The 27,980-nt window shown below is 45.7% G+C and overlaps 2 protein-coding genes across 6 annotated transcripts in view; one reads left to right on the plus strand and one right to left on the minus strand.

Moving 5' to 3' along the window:
• Positions 1–244: 244 nt before the first annotated feature.
• Positions 245–27,932, minus strand: MRPL27 (mitochondrial ribosomal protein L27). Of its 2 annotated transcripts, none has more exons than XM_085617103.1 (4): positions 27,778–27,932; positions 9,173–9,298; positions 5,875–5,942; positions 245–3,830 (listed from the first exon to the last, which is right to left on the minus strand). In XM_085617103.1, the coding sequence occupies exons 1-4, from the start codon at positions 27,830–27,832 to the stop codon at positions 3,624–3,626; spliced, it is 456 nt and encodes a 151-aa protein (XP_085473229.1). In that variant the 5' UTR covers positions 27,833–27,932; the 3' UTR covers positions 245–3,623. The 2 variants fall into 2 exon arrangements, with proteins under 2 accessions (XP_085473229.1, XP_085473230.1); XM_085617104.1 differs by lacking the exon at positions 27,778–27,932 and adding an exon at positions 26,907–26,933.
• The window catches only part of EME1 (essential meiotic structure-specific endonuclease 1), an 86,827-nt gene continuing 86,664 nt past the window's right edge, over positions 27,818–27,980 (plus strand). For 2 of the 4 annotated variants that reach the window (XM_085617098.1, XM_085617101.1), the window contains exon 1: positions 27,818–27,955. The gene's annotated coding sequence lies outside the window, so the exon portion shown is untranslated. The remainder of the gene's footprint in view (positions 27,956–27,980) is intronic. The other 2 variants (XM_085617099.1, XM_085617100.1) reach the window with 2 other exon arrangements.

Raw genomic sequence — 27,980 nt, forward strand, 5'->3', positions numbered from 1 at the left:
GTGCTCTCAAATGTGATAATGAAGAAAAAGGCAGTTTGTAAAATAAAATATTTGCATAGGATCACACAATTTAAGACCAGTTTCCGGAGCAGGGAAATCACTGGTGAGTACATAACAGTTAGGTCGAGTAGATTATAAAAGTTACTAGACCTGCAGGTCTAGTAACATTTTTATGATTTTTCGAGGCCCGAGTAGCAACAAATAGCCACTCTCTTGTCTCTACCAAGACAAACATATACAGACAAGCATTAGCAACATGTTTTTAATCACAAAAAACACAGAACTCATACAAAGACTTATTTTTTTTTTATCAGCAGAAACATAAATATGCACATTTACAACAACTGCAATCTTTTGGATATCTTTACAAACAGATTGTTTCCCCTCAGACTCATGGTCACACATAAATATTACACTCTTGCGATCTGTTTTAAATTAAATGCCATCATGTGACAGGTTTTTTTTGCGGAGATCTAGCTCAACCTTTAATGCCATCCTGAGTTGTAACGTATTGGTAGGGTCTGCTTTGCCCTCTAATTTGGTATAATATACAATTCCTGAAATGTGTCTGCCAATCCAGGCATGGATCTTTCCCTCATCTTTGGGCATTAAAGCAAAGCGTTGTGCTCTCATTTTGAGTGGGCAATACACCTGGTCACCCACACCTTCTTGAAAGTATTGTAGCAAGTCTAGTAACAACAGTTGCCCTGGAGTCCCAAGATACGTATATTCATTACAGCAAGCATCACAGGTCTGCCTAAAAAATATATAATCTCAACTTGACCCGGGGCAACTCTGCTTCAACAGCTACCACTGGAAATGAGAGCACGCTTCAGCAGAATTGTTTTTAACTCCTAAATGTAGCATGCCTTAGACTTATTTTTGGAAATGCTGATCCTATCAAATTCCTTGAATAGGCATAACACTATAAGGCAATTGGCAGTCTGGAAGCATGTACAATATGGATGTTATCTAACCAAAATAGAAACTACTCTCTCTGACAAACCGTGAAGCCTGAAACAGAAAGCTAGAACTAAAGGAACTCAAATATTGAAGGTAATTTTACTGGTGCAACCTTTTTGTGGACACCACTCATACCCCAGAAGCCTCTCAGCCAGATGCATCTGTACAATATCAGAGCCTTTAGCTGGATGTTAAAGATGCTCTTCCTTATCAAACTGCTATTCATTTTCTTGTAGGAATTGCAGCTCCATTCTCAGATGATTACCGTGACCCTGGTATAAGCACACCAAGTACTTTTTTGGCAGCCTCTGAATTGGCCCATGCCTACCTGTATGTGAAAACAGCAGTTGATGGACAGAATGCAGAACAATGTCTTACATTCACCCCAGTACACAGATCTGGGCCTAAATCTATCGTTTTTTTGCTCACCATGCCGTTCCAGTTTGAACCTAGCCATATGCAAATCAGTCTTGACCCTGTGCCTCATGGGAACAGTCCAGCCCGAACTGACAGCTAGATGGAATTATTAATTTTAAGGCTAGCCAGAAAGCTCTCTTTAGCCCCAGTGTTACATACTCCTTCACAAAGATTCTATATATCAATAATCAATGCCTTTATTTTGTCTGCTGGCAGGCAGTTTAGACCCTGCAATGCAGGTAGCTCAAATGAGTATGTTCTCTTAAGTGTAGGCCACTTAGAACATTCACAAACCGAGAATCTTCCCAGGATGACCCCCGGAATGATGCTGGTGGATGGTAGATGAGGGGTATTCAGTGGTCAACAACCCCCGAACTCTGCTGAGATGTCTTCTCATGTAAACAGAATAGGAGTGGGACTGGGCTACCTAGAATGGTTTGGATAACACCCAGTTACAGTCTTCAGCTTTACACTTTGCATAGGAAAGCAGAGTGAGAGATTTGTTGAGTGATCACAGAGAAGGAAGACCAGCAATGACATTCCCTCTAAGAGTGCAGAGAAGGATTTTGTGTTTGGTTGCAAGTCCCATTTTTACTCTTTACTTAGTTTTTTCACCAAAGGAAGGATGCGTCTTATACTCTGTAATACTACTATCCCTCACTTTTCTGTAGACGGGAAGCATCCCTCTGTCTTGCTTCCCTTCCATTCATCTAGTACTGTTGTGTTTCCCCTTTTGGAACCACTATGGTTCTCATTGGTTACAAGTATTAGTAGCTTTAGACTGTCTTTGCTTTGCAAAGCCACACTATTATTTGGTATTCAATGACTCTTCTTGGGATTCAGTCTGAACATTTCGTACACGGACGAACAACCTGGTGTACTGTTTTCTTGTGCCCGGTCAGCAACATCTCCTAACGTTTTTGGACACAATACAGTAGCACAGCTTCAGTTTTCTAATACAATTGTTCTTATCATATATACTGTGTCTCAGTCCCTTGGAGAGCAGAGGGCAGAATTCCAGCAAACAGAGCAGTCTTGGAGTTAGGAGGCAGCCATGCGTAAACTGAGTTTAGACCAATGATGCGAACCACCTAACCACACATTTAGGTTTGGGGTCCGTTGCTAATCCCAGAGATCACTAATATATCCCTGTGCTCACATAGTGAGGGTAGACTAAGATATATTAGTTGCCATGGTCAGGTTGTTCATTGTTTAGTGCTCGCTACTAATGTTGATTACGTTGCTTAGTTGTAACTGTTTACTAATCTCAGCACGCCTGCTTCAAATCAGACAACGATATTTTCAATTAATATATTGTAAGCTTTCTTTGTGTCTTTCTTCTGTTTACTAAGGACATGCATTAGTGAGAAAGAAAGGTGATGATCTGTTTCCACGCTTCTCTGGGGGACTAGAGGTTCATGTTCTAGGTTTGCAGAAATCACCTTTTTCTCTGAAAAGGTTAGAGCTCAAATGAGGCACTGTGAGCTAGTCTGATTTAGGCCACAGGTAGTAAAGTTAGAGTGACTCAGTCCCTACATTCTGACATCCTGTTCTCCCAACGCACAGTTCTGTTGCCAAAAAGAATTCCAGAAACAGTACGACTGGTCTTTGTTTCTTAAAATATACAATGCTAGGTAAAATTGCACTGCATCAGTGCAGCAGGTACATGTGCAGTGTAGGTTAAGAGCATACAAATTACTTTGCTATGGAAAGGGAGACTCCGAATCCTGGCGTCTAGGGCTCCATATTCACTGGTTCTACTCTATAGTTGCTCAGAAGTGAAGCATTCTTATTAAATCTTTCTCCTCTTCTGCTGAGATTGCTACAGTTGATTGTTATTTTCTAGAGCAAGTTGTACATTACAGAGTTATGAATAAGGTTATCTTGCAAAACAGTATCACATCTTTCTCCTCTTCTGCTGAGATTGCTACAGTTCGCTGCTATTTTCCACAGCGAGTTGTACATTATAGAGTTATGAATACGGTTAACTTGCAAAATAGTATCAAATCTTGCTCCTCTTCTGTTGAGATTGATACAGTTCACTGCTATTTTCCCCAGCGAGTTGCACATTACAGAGTTATGAAAAAGGTCATCTTGCAAAAAAGATTTTGGGTAATTTTTTATTTTGAGAAAACAAAAAAGAGCTGTCAGTTATCTGGGAATGCAAAAAAACAATCTTTTCGCCAAGGTGACCCTTCATATCACAAAGTGTAGAACTATAGTGCAAACACAAACACCACAACTCAAAGCATGTCCACCAGCCTGAATCTCGCCACCTGTGGGGTGGGCACAACGTTGATGAAGGTTTTGTAGATGATGGCCCCCTTGGGCAAGCGGCAGATGACTTCTGTGCTCTCAGTACTCTCGGGAGGTGGCACAAAAACTTCCTTGGTGAATCGGACTGTTCCTTCTTCCAGTGCAAAAATTGTCTTGTTCCGACCCATTCCCACCTGGAAGAAAGATGCATTTTATGTGAATGCAAAGGGATGAGGAAAGCAAATAGAAGTTCGCTCAAAGAGAAACCAGGGACATATAGCCAAGGGCACTGGGAGGACCACAGGATTCGGAGAACAGAAGGAGCCAATTAATATATGGAGGGCTTGCAGTAAGACCTACACACAACAAAGGGACCATGGAGTATAAAAAGTAGCTGAAAGAAGGACCATGAAATGCAAAGAGGATCTTAACAGAGTTATGTATTTCAATGGGTACAAGGAGTGAAGTTTGCAAAACCAAATGGGGCTTGGAGAGAGTTAGGGAATACACAAGCATGGCAGGAACAGAAAGCAGGCGGCCATGCTCCCACCCCTAAGCCAATCACAACGCTGCAAGCAATGCTGTGATTGGTCGGGATGCTACCCAGCCAGGGGATAATGGCCTGGCCATGTTCTCCATGTAGGCTGCATTGCAGCCTGCAATGGAGAAGGGCAGAGTGTGCACGGTTAGTTTGGTCAGCAGTCATGCGCACTCAGGAGTGGGCACACGACTCCTCCCCAACCCTACTCGCAGAGCAGCCCCACCCACAACCAAACCCTTCTGCTTTATCGCAATGTGAGAAGCAGAAACATAAAATGGTAGTTATCATTTTGTGTTTCTGCTTTCTCGCACTGCGAGAAAGCAGTTGGGCAACACTCCTCCACCCTAGTGGAGGAGCCGCCCCTGCAAAAATATCTCCCAACAAAAGTTCCACTTGAGCTCTTATTACCCCAAATATGCTAGGACTGGAGTTAGAGTAGTATGTTAACATAGTAGTCAAAATATGCAGAAGGCGAGTTTCGATAAATTTAGCAATAAAATAAAGATTGCAATGTGTACAAAGATATTTATATGAGCGTTTGCTCCCAAACCTTACCACAAACAAATTATGTTAAAAATCAGCACAGCGGGAACTTTGTGGTTTTAACCGAGGACATTAGTAGTAACTGCTCTTGGTGGTCCATCTAGTGACTGCAGGCAAACAGTATCTCCTTGTGCACAAACTTTCACTTAAATTTCAAGGAGCAAACCTCTACTCTAGAGAAGGTTTCTTTTAGATTGTGGTCAGACAAATGTACATCTTGCAGGATACACATTTTAAAGATTTACAGGGGAACGAACTAGTCACTTTGTACCAGTTGTGCTTTTTATTGTAACAATGAACACCACCTAATAAATTCTATAATATCCATTAACTGTATGTGACCCGATGCATTAACTGTTTGAAGGATTTCGGGTTTGTGAACATTTACAAGATATTCCTACCTCTTTTCTTTGACTAAATGATGTTCAATCAGGGTTCAATTAAAGCATGAAGTGTTCTGCTTCCGTTTCACTCTCAATGAGTTTAGGTTATATGTACCCCCGCCTCCAATTAATTTTGGTATACATTTCTTTTAGATTGTTATTTTATGGAAGCTATCTCTCGTGTTATACAGAGGAAAAAACATCCGTGGGATGGAACGACTATGGACACTTCTGTCCGAAACTTTAAATAAAGCAAGCTATCTCCCTTGTATCTTTTGGGCTACCTGAAAAATGGCACTATATGACTGGGTGAATTTTACTAATTATTGTTTATCTACTGCATTTTCTACCCGGTTTCTACAATTTCTTCCTATATTTGTTATTGAGTTGTGCCATAAATAAATAAACAGATAATATGAAATGAAAAGAGAGACAAAACACCCTGAATATTAATCAAGAATCTTCCTATACTTTCAAAGTGCATAGTCCACACGTGCTCCGCAGACCCTTTCTCTGTTGGCATGGACTTTCTTTGATATTGGTCAAATAGCAGTGCATACATTGTATTTGACAGCAGAGAAATCACTGGTACAGACACTGCTCTTTTTAACTAAAATCAGTAGACCTGAAAAATCCACTAAACCCCAGTGCTAGGTAAAGCTCGACAAACATACTCATACCAAGATTATCTCCTCACGTTCAGGTTAGCACAATCAAATTCTATTATTTCACATCAAGACAATACACTTACAGGGTGTAAAAGTGACTTACGTGAGCGCCTGGGTGCCAACGAATCACACGCTGTGTTGCTAAAATATTTCCAGCATGAACGAAATTCCCTGAAAGAAAAACACCCGACTCAAAAGGAAACTCAATAGTGAGAAAATTAGGGAAGTGTGGTGGGGGGTAGGTAAGAAGTAACTTCAAAAAAGTACAATAAATGCTGCTAATACTTTAGAAATACACATGTTCTGCATATTTTCACATGTCCTATTTGCCATCTACCAGTGAAGTATGCCCGTGAAGTACTGGTTTAGAAAACTATGAGACATGACCTCAGGAGGTGCCATGAATTACAAACTATTACTGCTTTGCTTTAGATGGGTTATAAATAAGGCTCCCGGTTTTCCGTTTAAACGGATTTTTACACATAAATACAGACGGAAAAATATTTTTTTTCCGTCTGTATTTATAAATAGAAGCGGAAAAATACAACCAAATCGGATTCCGAGAATTGTTCGGCAATCCATGCTCCAGCCCAGGGTTGGCTGCCATGCCCCTCTTCCTGATTGTGGTGTATGCCTGCCCACATTAACACCTGCTGGGCCATTAATCTCAGCAGGCGCCTGGTTAACGCTTAAATGGTCTTTTAAAGACCTGTGAAGTACTCGAGTGCAGCTGCGATAAGCTCATGTTTGTGTGTGCCTGGGAAACTCTCTTAGCCCGGGCTGACACACAAGGGGGGCGGGAGGGGGGGTGGGGGCTGAAGCCCTTTGAGCACAATGGGCGTTGCGTGCCAGTCTCTTTTAGCAGTTCACCCAAAAGAGGGGCAGCCAGGTGTGTGCACAGTGCAAGAACCAGTGATTCACACATGATCTTGCACACACACGCAGTGCGTTGCTGCCGTGTATTTTATTAAGAGTACTCAATGTGCCCCCATGGGCAGGTGCACGTCTTGCAGCACCTTACTCAAAAATGAGGTGCCCAGGTCTGTGCCCAGCAGCCTTGAAGAGGAACGCCTACTTCACCAGGGCATTCATTTGCGCACCTTGAGGCAAAGCCTGTGCCCTACGATCGTGGCTGGTGGCTCCAGGGGCAATCTGCTGCTACCCACCTAGTAACTCCCCGGGCAGCTGCCTCGTAGTGCCTTACAGCAGCATTGCTCTGGAAGCGCTGTGATGACAGGCACACGTGTTTGCTGCCAGCATTGCACACTTTCACTGATGCCGGTAGTGAGCAGTGGTGCACACAATTACGTGTTCTATCCTAATTCAGGGTTTAAATGACATTAAAGTTACTTACATGTGCCCTCCTGGGTTCATGGGTGCAGAGGTCGAAGCTGATATGAGGGGACCCCTCTGCTTGGCTCAAGGGGCCCTTGCACTAGTGACAGGCCCCTCACCTTGTGAATGTTCAGCCTTTGTTTTCTGAATGCAGAGACAACCAATGGTGTCAAACGTGAAGGCGATGAACTGAAAGCGCCTTTCAGCACAACTGATCCGGGCCAATGTGGGAACACATGTTGTGTGAGTGCTCTGTGCCCCAGAGGGCAGGTGCTTTCCACGCTCGTGTGCAAGTAGCAAAGGAATTCAGAGGTGAAACTACAGTCACGTCGTGTCCTCTGCAGGCCACCGTAGTTGGCAGAGGCGCTACTAGAGCCAAATTTCGGAGGGTGGGGCTAATTTCAGTTCACTGAAAGTGCACAGGTGCACTTGCCTAATTCTAAATGTGTTTACATTTAATAATCATGGCTAATGACAGTGTTTTCAATATTGTAACACAGCAGCAGCTCACTAATACTGCAAGTAATCTGTGGCAAAGTTTTCAGATGACTGTATTGTGTTTACTTAATTTGGCGCATATATACATTATAGCTAAACCTATAACAACCGTGTGCACTGTCTATTTAAATAAATGTGGAAAAATACTAGCTGCAATGTCTTTTTTTGTTTGCGACAAAAATAAATACAGATATATACAGAAAAAATGACAAAAAAATAAATATGGATAAATACAGACGGAAAATGTTAAAAAAATAAATACCATAAAACCGGGAGCCCTAGTTATAAAGCACCAGATCCAGCACAAAGTGCTGTGGCCATTCACGCAGAGCAACTCAACCCACCTATGGACTGATTGACTAACCTCGAGAGGCCTGCACTGTGTTTTTTTTTTTTAGGTTGAGACTGTTAGCAAATAGTCTCAAATAAAGCGGAACAGCTGCATAAACAAATCTGTTCTTTGCTAAGAGGTGTACAAATGTGTGATGGGAAACAGATTTGTGCAGGCCAGGTATGATCTACCTGATATATCTCGTTATGGTAAAGATAATGCCTGGAAAGATCTGTTTTCCAGTGGGGTCTTTCACCAATGTATTAAGTGAAAATGGTGATGGTTAAAATCCTCTATGGCTAGAATGCAGTCATATTCTAGGAGCTCTGTGATCCTGACTGAGACAGAAGTCAGATCTAGGTGTTGCTGTTCTGCACCAGAAAGGGGAGGCAAAGGATTTTTGTTTCACTGAGTCACAAGACAACAATTAAATAAAATAATAAATAAAGCGAGGGGTGGGGAAGAATAACAAAAGGATGCATTCTCATGGATTGTTGAAAGAAAAATAACAAATAGTCACCTAAATTCAGCAGGGGAAGGATGCAAAGAATCCAATCAAAAACTATGTAAACAAGAAAAGGTCTAGGTGCAGGACAAGTATAAGTAAGGCAAGTCATTGAATAAGGAGCACAGGGCTGAGATAGAAGAGAAATCTAATCAAAAGAAAGGGTCTGTCCCAAATCTCACTCTATTATATTGAAGACAATAGGTCTTCCACACCCGACCTTTAAAGCTGCTATAAGCGAGACCTAAAAGTGAGCAGAGACAGAAAGCAGAGGAAAACAGACTGTTGCGGTTAAGCTGTGACTTCATTGACATGCAAGGCTTAGATAACAGCTCACAGGATGGATGAAGCCCGTAGTCAGAGAACTTTGTTTGATGCCCAGAAGACAGCAGGGTCAGATTGCAATATGTTGATACAGTGGTCATCATGCTGATGTGAATATACCAAAGTTGCAAGTCAAAGAGACCATGGGCAAGCCATGCATGTATACATTTTAGACTCATGGTCCTGTAGACAGGCCCTGTATATCCCCAGCCCACCTAATTGATCTAACCAGAAGACAGATTCTTGGTTATATAAAAGTCAGGCTCTGCAAAGCTATGTGTTCCCCATCCCTACCAACACTGCTGAAACCTTGTCACATAGTTAGGGTCTATGTAAAACAACCCAGACACCTTCTGTTCTGGTTCTGTAGACAGGCCACTCAAATTACACCTCCCCAACCCACCTTACCATCTTGTTTCTTGGTCCCATAACGCTTTCCAGGACTTTTGCCACCGCTGTTTTTCGAGCTGCCTCCAGACTTCTTTGATGCCCATCTTGACTGGCTTTGGGCGAGAGGTGACAGAGTTAACATTCCTGTCACAAATAAAAAAGAAGCAGTAGTCAAGAAAGATGCAGAATACAAGGTTTCTATTACATTAGTTTAGTTAATTCCCATCTAATCGACTCTAGATGATGCTACACACGTTTCTCAGACTTAACATCACATCTCACGCCTTGGTGAAGCTCATGTGTCTTCGAAAATTCTGATTTGATAGAGAAAGCACTTAAGCAGGATAAGGTTGGTGGTGTCCACAAGAAAAGATGAGGAAATGTGCCCCTTAAGGTTCAAAATAGCATTTCATGTAGCAATCAATGAAAAAGTCTTGGGACTCAAAAGGTTCAAGATTAGAGACCATGAAGGTTTATTAAAAATAATAAAGAATAACACAGAAGGCAAACATATAGTTAGTCTCAAAATCTGTCAAATTCATAATAGTAATAGGCAGTTAGCATAAGGCTCATTTGTCAAAGGCTGGTAGCATTTAAATAGATACAGCAAGAGCAAAATCTGGAGAAAAAAAAGTCCAGACTATGCAGCAAATCGATAAGAAATCATGCTGCATCCTTAGAGGCTTAGAAAAAGGGGACACAGACTCAAATCATAGCTTTATATAGACAAATTCATAATGGATACCACACAGTCAGCATAAGGTGAATAAATAGATCACGTCATGTCCATGAATCAAAATAAAGGATTAATACAATGCCACCATCCTAGCACTAACCCCCTCAACTAATATTAAACTCCACCCTGACCTAATGTCATCAGATATGACACTACAAATCTGGTTACATAAACAACGAAAGTCACATGAGTGAATTAATTCACAGTGAATAAGTTAGGAAGAGGCCTTGGAGAGATAAATCAGCAAAAAAAACTCCCCGAGGCTCTCCGAAACAAAGTGCCATCTCAAAGCATCAGTGCACATTTTGCTGCAAGCGGTGTCAATAAGAAATGAAAATATGATATAAAATATAGCTACTCTGAAATCCATATGGAGTTGAGGCTTAATTGAGGCCCGGTTCAGCCTATGCCAAGAAAACATAGTTCCGTACCTCGCAGCGTTGTGGTTTTAAATGCAAAATGTCCAAATTGCGAAGTAAGTATGATTTTAACCAAAAATAACTTCAGAGCGACACACTTTTCCATCCTTTCCTCTGCACAAGCGACCAAACACCCTCCTTTAATCCCTTTATTCATGCTGAATCAACTGTTCTACAAAAGCCCCGAACAAACATGTTTCAGCTAACTCAATATAAATGCATCAATTGTTTTAACCAGTCACTACAGGTGTTATTTATTTCCACAACCACTTTAAATTCTTTTCAATATGCACACTTAGCGAACAGTTCGAAACACAATCTCCTTCCCATGACATTAAACTGCTTTATTCATTAAAGCAGCCCACTTTAGGAATGTATCAATGACTTTCTTCCACTTCTCCCACAAAGTTAGTGACTCACAATGCAGCTACAACAAAATGGAGACCCCACACGTTCCCAGGTGAGCAGAAAAGAACACTGTGCAAAAGGAAACTAATAACTCTTATACTAAAGCTCGCAAACAGAAATAAAAAGGGGTTAAATATGCATAATTCACATATGCCTCCAACTTTGAAATACTGTCTAATAATAAATTCCTGTATGGGTAATCAGTTTAGCTTGTAAAGTCAGAAACTTACTTTTAAAATGATACTGAAAAATGTTTGAGTATCCACGATGCAGGTGCTGATAGTACATGCCAGTGAAGTTTAATGTGCACTACTAAATATGTTCTTCTTGCTAGTTTCCCCTCAGTGCTGTTATCGATTGCTCTGCTCCAACACATAAATGCCCCTCGCTGGAGAACTGGTCTTTAGAAGAGATGAGAAATTGTTTTTGCTGTACTGCATGGAGTATATTACCTCGGGCTAACACAAAAATAAAGTTTTGCTTAACTCTCATCTGCTTTCTACAATAGAAATGAATATTCCATTCCAGTCTGTGCTTTGGATGGTAGATTATGTTGTAATAATAAGGGCTGCACTGGTTTTTACAAACTTTTATTAGTCCAATGGAAATTTGAGGACAGGGGCTTAGAAGAAAAATACTCACGGAGCTCTGCCTAGCTAAAGAAACATTATGGAAGATTACGGAATTGCTATTTTGTGGGTAGTGGGAGTGAACACTATTCACTCTGCTACCACAGTGCATGATGAGATCTTGCCAATAGCAGTAGTGCTTACCCTTGCCCACTTTCCTCCAACACTTCTATAAGTTGGTGCATCCGTTTAAAAAGCAAACAGAAGAGCAAAAGGTATGTGTTGTAAATGAAAGCATGAGCAGTGTATATAATCTAGCTCATTTTGGACCAGACTAATGCAACTCATGTGGCGAGCGTGCAATGAACTTCTGCAGAAAAAGAACACGTTTTTGCAGCTGCATGCCTCTGCAGCTGTCTTTCACAAACGTTATTTGGAACATTCAATTAATCAATCATTTATATAGCGCAACACTATCACCCCTAGGGGTATCTGGGTGTTGAGGTTGCTACATCTGCCTCTAAGAGCCAGGTCTTGAGTCGCTTTCTGAAGTCTGCCACGGAGGGTGCAGTTCGGAGGTGGAAAACATTCCAGGATTTTGGGTCGAGAATGTGCGACCCCCCACTAAGGGTGCGATGAATGCAGGGAAGATGTGCAAGGGCGAGTGAAGTGCACTGCAGGTGTCTTGAGGGAAGATAGAAATTCTGCCAATGGTTGATGTAGGATGTTTTTTGTTTGTGGAGAGCTCTGTAGATGTGTGTGAGCATCACAAACTGGCTTCTTTTCTGGACATGGAGCCAGTGGAGGTTTCTGAGGTGAGGAGAGATGTGGGTACGTTTGGGAAGGGCCAAGATTAGTATGGCTGCTGCATTCTGTATTCATTCAGTTGTGGAATGCTACTGTGAGGCCAATGAATTAGGTTTATGTACATGCGTGTAGATGTTAGAACTAAAATAAGCAGTTTGCCACCAGAACAACAAGAGGGACTTATGCGACAAAGCTGTACATGAGGCAACTGAACAAGCCAAAGTGTAGGAGCTGCAGATGGGACAGTTCCTCCGGCTTTATATTATCTCACCCATGTACCTGCAGCCTTCTTACAAGTGTCTGATTGCAAGCAATCTTCCATGACAGCATAAGTTAGGGCCATATGACTTACCCTAATCAGAGAGCAAGTCGAAAATTTGGTGAGCTGGCAACAAGGGGGATGTCGATGATAATTTATAGATTCTGAATGTAGTTGACATGGCTATTACCAAAAACCTCACTGCCTGTTACTTCTAACATATTGCAATGCAACTTGAAAGGTGGGTCACCTGTGTGGTTTGTAAAGCTGTATTGAATATCAGTGGGAAGGACAGCCCACAATTGCACCTATGACTTTAACTTTCAATCATGGTTATGGTAAAGAAGTACCCAAATCAATGAGTCAAATGTAACTTCATGAGATATTTATTGTCAAATTCTATCATAACAGTAAGATAAAACTTTGTGACACAGAAGCACCCTAGCAATACCTGGTGCTGGTCTGGAAATATTAAAGTGCTGGACACACGTAGATCAAAATAACATTAATTCACTTGCAACCAGTTGGGAGCGAGGTCATAAATGTTCATTAATGCTACATATGGTACTCTGGATGAACATATGGCTAAGGTCTATAATCAATCAGGGAATTGTAAGTGCGCTACTCATCCATGAGGATCTCAAGGCGTGGTGGGGGGGGTACGCAGATCCGTTCAGCCGAAGAGTCAGGTCTTGAGAGTCTTCCTGAAGGTGTTCAGGGAGGGGGCGCGTCTGATGTCTGTCGGTAGCTCGTTCCAAGTTTTGGCTGCAATGTGTGAGAACGATCTTCCGCCTGCTCTGGGTCTGTGGATGCGTGGGGTTTCAGCTAGTGCGAGGTTGGCAGATCGGAGGTCTCTTTTGGGTGTGTGGAAGTTTATTCCGTCGTTGAGGTATTTGGGTCCGTTGTTGTGTAGGCATTTGTAGGCGTGAGTGAAGATTTTGATGGTGACTCTTCTCCACAGGGAGCCATTGGAGTCTACCAGAAAAGCAACTCTAGGTTTCTTAGCTATCTGTGACAATAATTGAATGAGTGAAAACAAAATGCAGTCCCGGCTTAAAAAAAACTGGAAGGTGGTTGGTAAAGCATGACTGCAATTCCATGGTTACCCTGTCACTACCCTGCTGTATTTAGTGTGTTCCAGTCAATTTAGCATCCTATGGGATATCTTATCAACAATATGCAAGAGCAACTGTTAAATGGTAAGTCAAGAACAACAGGATGCACAGAGAAAGAATGATGGACCAAACTTGATCCAGATTTATGCTAAAAAAATAAATACAAAAAACACACATTAGAAACAGAATATCAGAATTCAAAACTTGGAAAGACTATGGACTTGACAGGAGCAGAGATAGCAATTAACCTTTATGCTCAAACAATTGCCTATCCTTGAAGACTTTCTTGGACAAGTTTACACCAATAAAATCAACTGTACAATAGCTATTAGGGGGGCATGGCCTGGCGCCGAGGATGGCCGCTTGAAAGAAGAGCTGCGACGGGGCCGAGCCCTTAACACCCCAAAATCCGTCACTAATCCGGCAAGAGTGACCCAAATATACTCCAAGCGTTTGCGAAACAACTCCGGAACAGCCCGCCCCAAAATCTGGCCCATGGAAGGACGCTTTGGGGCTGCTCCATAACACCGAGGCACTACCGCAACTGCCAGTGAAGGCCTGGAGGTAACCCTACCCTCCCCCCCCCGGCCGGCTCGCTCTTTGCGGAGGCCCAACCTGACATGACTTTACCGGTGCTGCGCTCTCATACTCTCACTCCCCGTCTACCGCGGCAACGCCTAGCAACCAGATACCTTCAGCACCGGAGGCCTACATATGTCTCAGCGGCCGCGCTGGGGGAGCGCACATCACCGAAATCCCCGGAGGCTGGCCCCAGCACTGCGTGAAGCTGGACAAGAGGGGCTCGCACTCAGACGCACCATCGGAGCTGCATGGCTAGGATCGGCAAACGGGACTGAAACAACGGGTCTCCTCCTGGGCCCTTCCGCCCACGGTCCCACAAGCCTGCATTTTCCAGAGTCGGGCGGGGCGTCTGCACGGAGACGCGCTGCGGCGACTGGGAGCAGGAGACTCCCTTCTCATATATACGGAGGGGCAGTCGGCCCATTAAAAGTGCAGGGTGACAGTGGAACCCACGCCGGGAAGAGTGTGCGCCACCAGGGCCTGAGACGGAAACGTGCAGGGGTGGCAGCTAACGAAGGCAAGAGGCCTGTTTCCTCAATGTGAGCTGGGGTAGCCAGCACGTAAACCACACACACACCGGCCAAGACCAAACTATATCGGAACCTGCACCCACACTAGAGATGGTCACGATCTACTGGACGCCTCTGGTTGATCCGCCTGTGTGACTGGGAGGACGGGCCTGAGGGGCGAGTTGTGGGCGGCGGCGGCAACTAATAGCTGGGATAGAAGCCGTGGCATCCCTCAAGACCTGTCGGGATTGCCACATTCCCCATCGCACTGGCGCACTCGCCGCAACTGCTTTGAACGGCGGTCATGGGGAACCAGACCTGACGCGACCAGCGCTCACTGGTACAGACAGACATTTATAGAGAAGACACCACAACGTCGCTGAACTACTCAGACTATATGAAAGTAGAGACACTATACTCCCACTGGGTGGGCCGGACGTGTGCGCCCTCACAATGAAGCCCAAGGGCAGCGCAGCAGTGCAAACGAATAAGCTTGATAAATATGCGGTCCCAAAACACAGCCCCACAGAAGAAGAAGCCCAGGGTGGGCAAACTGGAGACGCCGAACCATCCCTCACATCCATAATGGCGGCCATCCAGGTGCTGGGTGCCACACGAGAAACTAAAATTGACAAAGTCTCCATCGAGATGAACCTGCTGAGAGTAGATATGAGTAAAACCTCGGACAGAGTCAAGGTCAACGAAGCGAATGTTCTGGAACTTCAAACCTCCACGAAAAAGCTCAAGGAGAGGGTATAGCAACTAGTCCACCAGCACCGCCAGATGGATCTAAAACTTAAAGATCAGGAGGGGAGAGCCCGCCGAAACAACATAAGAGTGGTCTGGGTCCCGGAGGGCTCAGAAGGGCCTAGTATGGACCTCTTCCTGGAGGACTTGATCCTCAATCACCTCAAACCGAAGCAGCTCTCCTCCTTATCCACAATTGAGCGGGCACCAATTCCCAGGCCCAAACCGGGAGTGGCACCCAGGACTATAATTGCAAAAATTCTCTACTATAGGGACCGTGACACAATCCTACAGGCAGCTCGAACACAAGGGGACTTACAATAAGAAAAAGCGACAGTGCGATTCTTCCCTGACTTCACGCTTAAGGTCCAACAGGAACGGCGCTCCTACGACGGGGTCAAGAAAGAGCTCAGAGAAAGAGGAATCAAATACAGGATGTTCTTCCCCGCAAAGCTCAAAATCATAGTAGATAGCAAATCACTTTTTTTCATGACTCCACCGGAGGTGCAGGACTGGCTGGACAGAGTGGCCATGCTGAGACCAGCGGCGACCACAGGCGACAACTGGAGAGACACCCGCACCCATTCGCCGGGCTCGGCGGATGGCAGATCAGACATCAACAGGCAGAGTCAGCGTTCCTGGAGATCGAGGTCCAGTAGCCCGGGGACACTAGTGGATTAAAGAGAATAAGCGATCCAAAATTTGTGGTGTTGAACTCATGGACCTGCCTCAACAAACTGTAATGTATAAACTTTCCAATGAGAAGGTGGGCGGGGGATATTTCGTGAGGCGCTGGTCTGGCACGATTCTGGGGTCCTTAACCTGATTTTTTTTCTTTAAGTGTGGGGGTAGACCATTGGCGGCCGAAGTTGGCACTAGCCCGTATTCCGCCGTAAATTGTTGACTTGTTCATGGGGTGATAGGCACCTTGCTAGTTGGGGATGTGGATAGTTTTAAACCTACGTGGGAGGGGGTGTTGGCATCGAGGGAAGAGTGCTATGTTCAGTCTTACTGTAAGTTTCTTACGTCAAAGTTGGAGGGGCGCTTATTGGTCACGCAGGAAACGACATTTCATGATTTGGTTGCATTACATGATTCGCAGGTGTGACAGATCCTTGATTTTTAACAGTGAATATGCAGTGGGATAAGAGTCTAAAACTTATCAGTTGGAACGTCAACGGGCTTGGGGACAAGGTGAAAAGAAGCATAGTGCTCCAACACATAAAGCGCCACTCCCCAGATATCGCAATGCTCCAAGAGACACACCTAATCGGTAACAACTGTAAGGCACTAAACAGATGGGGAATACACAATGGTGGCACACACTGGCTTCACTTCCGGGTCCCAAGGGGTAGGCATCCTACTCAAACGTACATTCCCGCTCATTATCAAACACACATGGACAGACCCACTGGGACGCTATGCGGAGGTCTCGGGACACTGGGAAGGGCAAACCATTACGCTGCTAGTGGTATATATTCCACCTGGTCTCCAAACACAAACGTATAAAGATCTTGGGACATTTATACTCTCCCTTCCTGAGGGGCAACTCATACTGGGTTGGGACTTCAACGCAGTTGTTTCGGGTGTTCTCGACCGCCACCCACCCCGGGACATTAGCACTGGGCACAACTGGCTCTCCAACTTCATTGAGGCTTTTGGCCTCACGGACCTCTGGAGAATGCGCCATCCTGACCTCCCACAATACACTTTCTTTTTCAGGGTCACATCACACATTCTCTAGAATAGACTATATTCTCATGCCCATACAACAAAACACGATTACGTAAGAGGTCAAGCACCTGGCAAGGGGCATCTCTGATCATTCTCCTCTGTGGGTCCACCTAAACATAGGGGAAAAGAGGGTAGGCTGTGTAGCACCCATCAACCCATGGTATCTCCGCAACCCAGAAATCAAAGCTACGCTCACCCAAACTCTTGATCAATATTTCCAAGAAAACGAAGGAACAGTTAACTCCCCTACTACCTTATGGGAAGCGTTTAAAACAGTAATCAGGGGCCACACCCTCTCAGCCATACCTGGGCTGCGCAAGGAAAAAATTTAACAGATGGTTACTATTGAACATGACCTCCTTCGCCTCGAGGAGGCAGCAAATGACGGCGAAGATCAAGCTGCTTTCCACAGAATGCAGCTCAAGGAAGTGGAGTATAAAGCACTAGCAACCAACGCTGCCAAAACCTTAGCGAGAGACGGGGACGGGCGCTTATACGACCAAGGAGACAAAGCGGGCAAACTGATTGCCTAGTTGGACAAAAGAGAAAGGGCGAAAAGGCTAGTGCCAGAGCTTAAGAGTAGTTTGGGTACTGTGCTGACAGAACCCCACGACATAGTACGCAAGTTCGCTACCCACTTCGCACAAGTGTACCGGAGTGGTTCGGCACTACCGGAGGAGGACTCCTCTGCACTGCTTGCAGACATCCCATTGCCCGCCCTCATCGACTCCGAAAGAGAGGCATTAGAGAGTGCATTTACCAATGACGAGCTAGCTACGGCGATCAGAGATCTACGGCCAGGAAAAGTCTTGGGCCCAAACAATATGCCCATTGAGCTATACAAACTCAAGCCTGACAAACTGGCTCCCTATCTAAAGAGTATGTTCGAAGATATTAAAGAACTGGGTATACTCCCACAAGACCAATGTATTGCCACACTAGTGGCCATACCTAAAGCAGGGAAACCAAAAGATGAATGTACCTCCTACAGACCCATTTCCTTATTGAATGCAGAGCCCAAAATACTTGCAAAGCTACTGGTAAACCGGTTAAGGCAAGTGATAGACAAACTAGTTCACCCCGACCAATCAGGCTTTATGCCACATCGAAACACTGCACTTAATTTGCGAAGACTTCACAGAGTATTGGGGTGACATGCCACCATTCAAGAAGACGCCATTGTGGTATCACTAGACGCAACAATGGCGTTTGACACACTCGAATGGGCATACCTGATGGCGGTCCTCAAAAAGCTGGGCTTTGGGTCCAATTTTATTGGATGGGTATGGCTCCTTTACACTAAACCACTGGCACAGGTGGTAGTAAACAATAAAATCTCAAATATATTTGCTCTCGGCAGAGGGACGCGGCAGGGGTGTCCCCTCTCGTCCCTACTTTTTGCTCTATCCCTCGAACCACTGGCAGCCTGGATACGGAGGGATCCTTCCATCAGGGGATTTAGATGGGCTGAACAATGGAAAGATTGATTCTCATTATACGCAGATGACATGTATGTATGTATGTATGTATGTATGTGCAGTCTTATATAGCGCTCAAATTACCCTTGGGCATCTCGGCGCTTGCATTGGGAACCCGTCCTGGTTTTTCCCTGTGAGATAACGCGTACTGGGCATCCCCAAGGTGAAAGCCAGGCATCCCGCCGCGGGGGGCCGTTGTGGAGATTAAGCAAGCTTGTTGCCCAGAGCTGCATAGTGTGAACTCGTGCTTAGAGTAGGCACCGAAGCGAGAATTATCGAGTCCGTGGACAATTGGGCTCCAGACCCTGCCGCGTCGGGAATCGAACCCTGGTCCCGGGTCTGACCTCTGCTTCAGGGTATGTCTCCTCTAACCCGTGAGCTACACTTCTCCACTTAGATATAGGAGGTTAGATATAGGAGGACATCCTCCTATATCTAACCTCCCATCAGAAGTCATTAAGGGCGGTCCTCGATATTTTCACAAGTTTCGGGAAAAACTCTGGTTATAGAATTAACTGGAGCAAATCGCTGCTATACGTTCTGCATGGTGACCTCCTCCACAGTGCCAAAAGACTGCCCGATTTAAACAGTAATGGACGGATTCAAATACTTAGGTATTTTCATATCAACAGATGCTAAGATCCACTACGAACGGAATCTCCTCCCACCCCTACAGAAGTTCAAGCGAGACACAGCTACCTGGAAGACACTGCTACTCTCTTTACTGGGATGAGCAGCCCTCTTTAAAATGATGGCACTGCCCAGTTTCCTCTACGCCCTCCAGAATTTCTCAGACCCAGTTCCGCCGGGATTTTTTAAAGACATCAAAACTACTCAAAGAGACCTACTGTGGGATGGTAAACCGCGTATATCACTCCAAAAATTGACACTCGGCTGGTACGATGGAGGTATAGCACTCCCTGATATTAAAAAATATTACTGGGTGGCACACCTCTCAGCCATAAACCAGTGCACTTACCGCGGTGGGGACGACCCGGGTTACAGGATGGACAAGTGGATACTCCCAGGTGGTAGCTTCACAAGGGCACTATATTCCAGACCCAACAATCATCCCCTGACAGGACCCACACAGCTTTCAGTTCATATCTGGCACACGGTAAACCGCAACCTAGGGGGGCCGAAAAAACTCACACTTGCCACTCCACTCCGGGACTCCGAATCCCTGGGTCGAACTAAAGGTTTTGACAAATGGGACCTAATAGGACTCCCCCGAATTGGGGACCTCTGGGGGCAAAACGGAATGGTCTCATTTGCTTCATTACAGCAGACACATGAGCTAGCCGGATCGGAATATTTTAGATACCTGCAGGTCAGGCACTCCCTTCAGGCTAATATCCCGGCAGGGCCCCACCTACCGGAATCTTCCCCTCTAGAAGACAGACTGGTTGATGGGCACTTGCCGGAAAAAGCTATCTCCCTCACATACAAAAAGTTAATACGCAACACTCCAGATCCTCTAACATCATTGAGGGAGAAGTGGGGGCGGGACGGCCTGGAATTGGATGAGGAGGAATGGCAGGAAGCACTCTCCTCTCCGAAGGAGGTCGCCACAATCAGCAAAACTGAGGCTGATCCAATTAAAGATCCTACATCGGGTATATCTCTCCGGTCCTAGACTGGTAATGATGGGCAGGAGCGAAGAGGGGCTGTGTAAAAGACACTCTGGCCTCGAAGGGTCCTTCCTACATATAATCTGGGAGTGTCCACTAATCCTCAACTATTGGAAAAAAATTCATGAATGTATGAGTGAAGTATGGGGGTAGAAATGCGGCTCGAAGCCAACGGACTTGAACACCAAATGCAAACTCTGGACAACGTTTGGCCAGATGGTAGCTAAGCGGAATATTGCCCGCCAGTGGGTAATATTCCGACACCACCGACACTGACTGCCTGGAAGACCGATATGGACTGGTGTATGATACGGGAGATACGTATATGTAGCATGTGGCTGTCCCCGAAAATGGATAGCGCTCTGGAATAAATGGAATATTTATCGTGGTAATATATGTGATCCCCCATATGTCCCCCCCCGACGAACCACTGACACCTTGATATGTATAGATAACTGCTATCCTGTTTCTTTCCCACTGAGAGAATGTACGAAATATCTATTTGATTTGCGAATCTGTGACACGACTGTAATTAATGATTTACTGTATGCACCGACCAATCCACCTTAACTGTTCAATACAAAGAATTTTTTTAAAAAATTCAAAAGCAATAGCTAGCAGTAAATATTTTGCATGAATGGCCCATATAGTCCAAGATGTGTCCCTAACGACCCTGAGATAGTTTAGGATTTACTTCACATTTTAAAGCTTTCCAATTCCTTACAACCTTTCATACAAAAGCAAGTCCCTATGCTCCTGTGAACCAATCACCTCTTTCTCAAAAATGAAAATATGTTTTAACATTTAGTAACTGCATAGCCACTTAAACTCAGGAGGTGACGAGAAATTGACTTTCAAATTACCTGTATGAAACAAATGAGAATGGAATAGAAGAAGCTCATGTTATTTCATGCAGATTTGAAGCGGCACTATCACCCATAAGAGTATACTGGCTACTCAGCATGTGTGAGTCTAGCCAAACTTGGGGCTTTCTGTAGCTACACCAAAAACCAGGTCTTCAGCTTCTTGATGAATTCAAGAAGTGAGGAGGAAGCTCTTATGTTTAGTGGCAGGTCATTCCACCCTTTAAAAGCGATGTAGGAGAAAGCATGACTGCCGGATCTGGTTTTCCATATTAGTGAGGGGTGTGCAATTAAGAGTCTGGACGAGCTGAGGTGTGTTGAAGGTTTCTGAAAACAGATGTGACTGTTGAGGTGTGCTGGGCCAATGTTATGTAGTGCTTTGAAAGTGTGGGTGAGGAGTTTGACTTGTACTGGTTTGTGTAAGGGGAGCCAGTGGAGCTCTTTCAGGTCTTGTGTGATGTGAGTGGGAAATGGGAGCTGAGGGTGATTCTAGACACAAGTTTCTGCATGGTCTGTTGCATTCTGGTGATTTTTTGTTTGTTGAACCCTGCGTAGCAGGTGATCCCGTACTCCAGTTTGCTTGTGACAAGGGCATACAAGACAGTTTTCCGGGTGCTGGTTGGGAACCATTAGAAAATATTCCTCAGCACCTTCAGGGAATGGAAACATGAGACCGTAACGGCGTTGACATAGTGGCGGGTGTCAATCCTAGCTCGGTGGGTGTCGATCCTAGCTCTTTTGGCCACCAGGTGGAGTCCCATGGTGAAGGGCTCTTCTCGAACACCATGATTTTGTTCTTGTCAATATTCAGCTTTTGATAGCGGTATTCATCCTCTGGGCAATTTCAGTGATGCCGGGCTTTGATTTATCTGTGTAAATTGTTATACTTCATAACCTTGTAAACAGTAGTAACTACTCCTGTGTAAGGTGCTCAGATAAAGCCTATGGGTCTTTTTCAGTCTATATGCAATTGCAAATAAGTAAATGTCTGTTTACGTCTTTTAAATGTGTTTTATTGATGCATAAACTAAGTACCTGACTAGATAAATGTTGAAATAACTCATGGAGAATTTCTTGTAAGGAAAGGTCAAGCGAAGCATATTGTAATTACGTTTTATAACAAACTATAGTGCAAATAAAATGTGATTTAATTTAATTTAATAACGATTTCTAAAGCGCCTGGTGACCCAAGGGCATCCCCGCGCTATAAGATTTGTAATCCTGTTGAAGGGGAGGGAGAGAGGAGGGACACTTATTGATGGATTCTATTTCGGGAATAAGTGTGTCTTTAATTTTTTGCGGAATACCAGATAGTTGGGTTCCAGTCTGAGGGAGCGAGGAAGAGCGTTCCATCCAGCAGCTGCTTGAACGGAGAATCGTCGTCCTCCTGTGCGAGTCCTTTTGAATCTAGGAGTGTTGGCCAGGTTCTCATTCTGGGATCGTAGGGATCTGGGTGCTGTGTAGGGGGTGATCATTTTGCTAAGGATCGCCGGGCCAGATCCGTTGATTAGCTTATGTGTCGTGCACATGGCTTTGAATTGCACCCTTTGGCGCACCGGGAGCCAGTGCAGAGCTTTGAGGGCCGGCTTGGTGGACATTCTGGAGGGGAGGTTGGTGAGCAGGCATGCGGCAGCGTTCTGTGTCCGCTGGAGTTTCGTCAGGGTGGCCTCAGGGGCTCCCAGGTAGACCAAATTGCTGTAGTCCAGGCGAGACAATACCAGTCCCTGGATAAGCAGTTTCCTGGAAGTAGGTGGCAGTAAGGGGAGAATCTTGCGGGTCGTGCGCATGAGCCCGAAGCAGGTGCATGAAGTTTTAGCTGCTTGTGTCTTCATAGAAAGCTCTGGTTCGAGCCACACACCGAGTGTCTTAATTTCACGCTTCGGGGGGGGAATTTCCCCGAACACGTCGGGCCAGAGTGCTGGAGGGATGGTCGTCCATTGTTTCCCCAGGAGCATCACCTCCGTCTTAGACCCAGTAAGTTTTAATGATGAGTTATTCATCCAATTGTGGATTTCTATGAGACAATTGGTCAGGTTTTCTGGGTGGTCGATCAGTTGGGATAGGGAGACGACCAGCTGAGTGTCGTCAGCATAGCTTACCATTTTTATGTCAAATGGTGTCACTACGTCACTACGTCCTCAAGGGGGGCCATATATGCATTAAAAAGCGTCGGGCTCAGGGAAGAGCCCTGAGGGACACCGCTTGTAAGTGGAAGGGTGGACGAATGGTGATTATCGTCCCACACCTGGAACGTACGTCCTGTGAGGAAGGATTCAATCCAACCCGGTAAGTCCTGCATCCGCCAGTCGATGTAAAAGGACACAGTGGTTGACTGTGTGGAAGGCTGCGCTCAGATCCAGGAGGATCACTGCCACTGACCCTCCTGAATCAAGTATGCGCCTTGCCTCCTCAATGACGGCAAGAAGGGCGGTGTCTGTGCCATGACCCGGGCGGAATCCAGTCTGGGATTGCCTAAGTACGTTGTTGGTCTCAAAGAACTGCGATAATTGTCCGTTGACCAGTTTCTCTGCTACCTTGCTGATCCCCGGGAGAAGTGATATAGGTCGGTAGTTTGACATGTCTGCTGGGTCGAGCTGTGTTTTTTTTTTAAGTGCCTTTACCACAGCACTCTTCCAGCTGTCAGGGACAGATCCCTGGGCAAGCGAGCTGTTGATAAGTTCCGTGACCGTGGGCACGATGACTGAGGCTACGGTTTTAAGGAACCTGATAGGTGCTGGATCCAGAGGTGATCCGCTTTTCATTTTCGTCAAGGTTCGTTCTACCTCAAAGCAAGTTACTGGCCGGAATGTCGGCAGTGTGGGGCGTGGATTGCTATTGGCCTGGTCGAGGGATACGCGGTTATCCATGTGGCTAGAGGGGCCGGGGGGTGGGAGGGAGGCCAGGATACGGGTGATTTTGTCGTTGAAGTAAGTAGCTAGTTCATTACTTCGGTCGACTCTAGGGGTGATGGAGGAGGGAGTGTTGGGTACTTTGAGCAGCTCCTTTACAATTAGGAAGGATTCCCTGGCTGAGTTGGATGATTCTTGTATCCGCTTGTCGTAGTGTGAAGCTTTGGCGAGTCTGATGGCCTCTTTGTAGAGCCTGACTGTGTTCTGGTAAGCTTCTTTGTTGGCGTGCTGCCAGTTTCTCCTCCAAAGCCGTTCGGCTTTTTTGCAGTTTTTGCGAAGTACTCGGAGGTCCGCGGTATACCACGGGCCGAACCAGGTTTGCCGTTTTTGTCCTCCCTAGTTCTAAGTGGGAGCACTGAGTCCAGGGAGGAGGTGATCCACTCTCTGAATTTTTTGTCGGCGATAGTCGGATCTTCCGCGTATGCAGGGGTGGTCCTTTTTAGTACCTTGGCCCATTCTTCAGTGGGGAGTCTGGACCAGGTCCTGTCCCTGCTGTAGGTGGGCGGTTTTTGAGGTTTCCTGAAGGTTCCAGGTAGTTGGAAGGAGACTAAGAAGTGGTCTGTCCAAGGAAGGGGAAGAGCCTCCTTCGCTTGCATCGAGGGGGAGCTAGTGAACACCGGGTCCAATAAATGACCCTTGATGTGGGTGGCTCCGGAGTTAAGGAGGCGGATATCAAGTGCCGCCAGATCTAAGATCAGGTCGTTAGCTACCGAGTCTACCTGGTCGTCGAGATGAATGTTCAGGTCACCTGTTATCATGAAGTTCGATAGAGAGTGGGCCTGGGTTGTTACTGAGTCCAGGAGGGAACTAGCGAAGGGACCTGGAGGGCCGGGAGGACGGTACACAAGTATTCCCGTTAGTGAGTTGGTTGGGTTTAGCTTGATAGTAAACTGAAGACTTTCTGATTCGGGAATCTGCGCATCACTGGTTTTACAGTGAAGATAGTCCCGGTGGATGATGGCGACACCACCACCTCTACCTAGGGGGCAGGGTAGGGACTCAATTAGGTAGCCAGTTGGAGTTGCTAGTGCCATGTCTGATTGTGAGTGTGGAGCAAGCCACGTTTCCGTAAGGAAAAGGATGTCTATCTCCAGGTCTTCTATAAGATGGTTAATCTGTGTCGCGTGTTTAGGAAGTGAGCGACAATTTAGTGAAGCGAGTTTGAGGGAGGCGGGCTTGTGAGATTTTGTGGGGAGTGTGAGCTGGGCTGGTTTACAAAGGGAGCAGCGGGTGAAAGGTCCATTTAGATCATGGACATAGTCACAGGAGGAGGTTGGGGGTCTAAGACTTAGTAGCTCTCTACGTGAGTAGCTTACCTTTGGGTTGGCTGTTTTAGGCAGGGATTTTGGCCCTAGGCCCGGCCGTGCGCGGACGGGCGCAGACGGGCTTGCCCTAGGCGCGCCTTCGGCGCGCAAACGGCGCTCCCACTGTGCTCGTCCGCTGCGCTGGTGTGGCCGGCACATTTGTAGTCTCTGGGGGTGGGCGTGGCCTCACAGTGGGCGTGGCTACCGCCTTTGGGCGTTTCCTGATTTAGCGCTGGGTCGCTGTGTCAGGGGTGGTTGAGGAGGGCTGTGAGAGCGCGTTCAAATCGGCGCTTCCAAGCAGGTGAGCTCTGATGTTTTTTTTAAATCTTAACAAGTGAAAACAGTGCAGTTTTAAAAACAGTGGAAATACGGTCCTCCGGCTTCCGCCTCAGAGGATAACACAATCAATCACAAATGCGCTTGTAATCAGCGTATTTGTAGTCTCTGGGGGTGGGCGTGGCCTCGCAGTGGGCGTGGCTACCGCCTTTGGGCGTTTCCTGATTTAGCGCTGGGTCGCTGTGTCAGGGGTGGTTGAGGAGGGCTGTGAGAGCGAGTTCAAATCGGCGCTTCCAAGCAGGTGAGCTCTGATGTTTTTTAAAAATTTTAACAAGTGAAAACAGTGCAGTTTTAAAAACAGTGGAAATACGGTCCTCCGGCTTCCGCCTCAGAGGATAACACAATCAATCACAAATGCGCTTGTAATCAGCGTATTTGTAGTCTCTGGGGGTGGGCGTGGCCTCGCAGTGGGCGTGGCTACCGCCTTTGGGCGTTTCCTGATTTAGCGCTGGGTCGCTGTGTCAGGGGTGGTTGAGGAGGGCTGTGAGAGCGCGTTCAAATCGGCGCTTCCAAGCAGGTGAGCTCTGATGTTTTTTTAAAAATTTTAACAGGTGAAAACAGTGCAGTTTTAAAAACAGTGGAAATACGGTCCTCCGGCTTCCGCCTCAGAGGATAACACAATCAATCACAAATGCGCTTGTAATCAGCGTATTTGTAGTCTCTGGGGGTGGGAGTGGCCTCGCAGTGGGCGTGGCTACCGCCTTTGGGCGTTTCCTGATTTAGCGCTGGGTCGCTGTGTCAGGGGTGGTTGAGGAGGGCTGTGAGAGCGCGTTCAAATCGGCGCTTCCAAGCAGGTGAGCTCTGATGTTTTTTTAAAATTTTAACAAGTGAAAATAGTGCAGTTTTAAAAACAGTGGAAATACGGTCCTCCGGCTTCCGCCTCAGAGGATAACACAATCAATCACAAATGCGCTTGTAATCAGCGTATTTGTAGTCTCTGGGGGTGGGCGTGGCCTCGCAGTGGGCGTGGCTACCGCCTTTGGGCGTTTCCTGATTTAGCGCTGGGTCGCTGTGTCAGGGGTGGTTGAGGAGGGCTGTGAGAGCGCGTTCAAATCGGCGCTTCCAAGCAGGTGAGCTCTGATGTTTTTTTAAAATTTTAACAAGTGAAAACAGTGCAGTTTTAAAAACAGTGGAAATACGGTCCTCCGGCTTCCGCCTCAGAGGATAACACAATCATTTTATGTTTATACATTTTTCTAAAATCATAAATCTTGTTCCTGCAAAGGAGAGCATAGATACAGGTACCTTAATAGAGCCTGTGGCACTTGAAACCAAAGATTACAGCCATGGTCTGTAACAACATTAGAGACAAAACAGCAAGAAGAGTCAGTGGGGCCGATGCATACCTGTAACTCACAGGGCGCCACCGTATGTCACATGAGTTCGGCTCCCTTCACACGGTCACCTGGTGAGGAGCAGAAATCACACGGCGGCAAGGAAAACGAGTTGAAAACTAATGTTTACAGTGGATTTTCAGCTTGTTGTCGCAGGTTGTATGCAGCCGATGTCCATTAAAAGGTGTGGTGGGGGAGGGGCAGAATGCCTCTTAAGATAGCTGTACGCACCAGTCCACGCCCCTCCTCACACAGTGAAGTTATTTTGCAAGTTATTACTTATTTTATTTAATGTGATTTTACATAGCGCAAACTTTACCCAAATGTGTCAGAGCGCTTTACAAAATAAGCAGTTACATTACATAAGGACTTCGGAGTACATGAGTTGCATAAAAGATACAAACTGAAAAACTTTAAATTCACATAAGAATGATAGTAAGTATATACGTCTAATACAGATACTAGTGGTTAGAGTTGCATATATAGAAGTTGCAAATTCACTGAAGGAAAAGATACAAACAGAAAAACTCTAAATTCACATAAGCCTGTACTTAAACCCTAGAGAGGCTACAAAGAGCTTGGGATAAGATCTTAAAGAATGCTGAACTTGGAACCAGAGTTTTGTGCGATAGGACCTGACAAATGCATTACACTGCAAATTTCAGTATCACCTCGTATCCTGTTGCCTCTTTTACATAATCCCAGTTCGAAAATCCCATTCTCAGTTGAATGTCACAGTGGCTTAACCCCCTACCCTCCTGTTTGCCCTCTACAGACAGCACTGCCTTTCCACGCGTAAAGATCACAGGAGACCACTATCGACGAGTACATTGCTAACACTTACGCACACCCTTATCCCTTTGCATACAATCTCACTACTCACCGTTGTAGCCACCACTCCGCAACCCACGACACACTATACTCAGGGAAGCCGCCATAGCTCCCAGGCTGGCTGGCGGTTTCGCAATGACGTCAACAGTGCGCGCCGCTCGCGGGAATAATTGAATCGCAGGGAAGCGAGTGTACAGCGATCAAGTGACAAGCATAAACTCAGGGAATCGGTGAGTAAACGTAAACGTTTCGGTC

This window comes from Triturus cristatus, chromosome 7 (genome assembly GCF_964204655.1).
Source record: "Triturus cristatus chromosome 7, aTriCri1.1, whole genome shotgun sequence".
Lineage (NCBI taxonomy): Eukaryota > Metazoa > Chordata > Amphibia > Caudata > Salamandridae > Triturus > Triturus cristatus.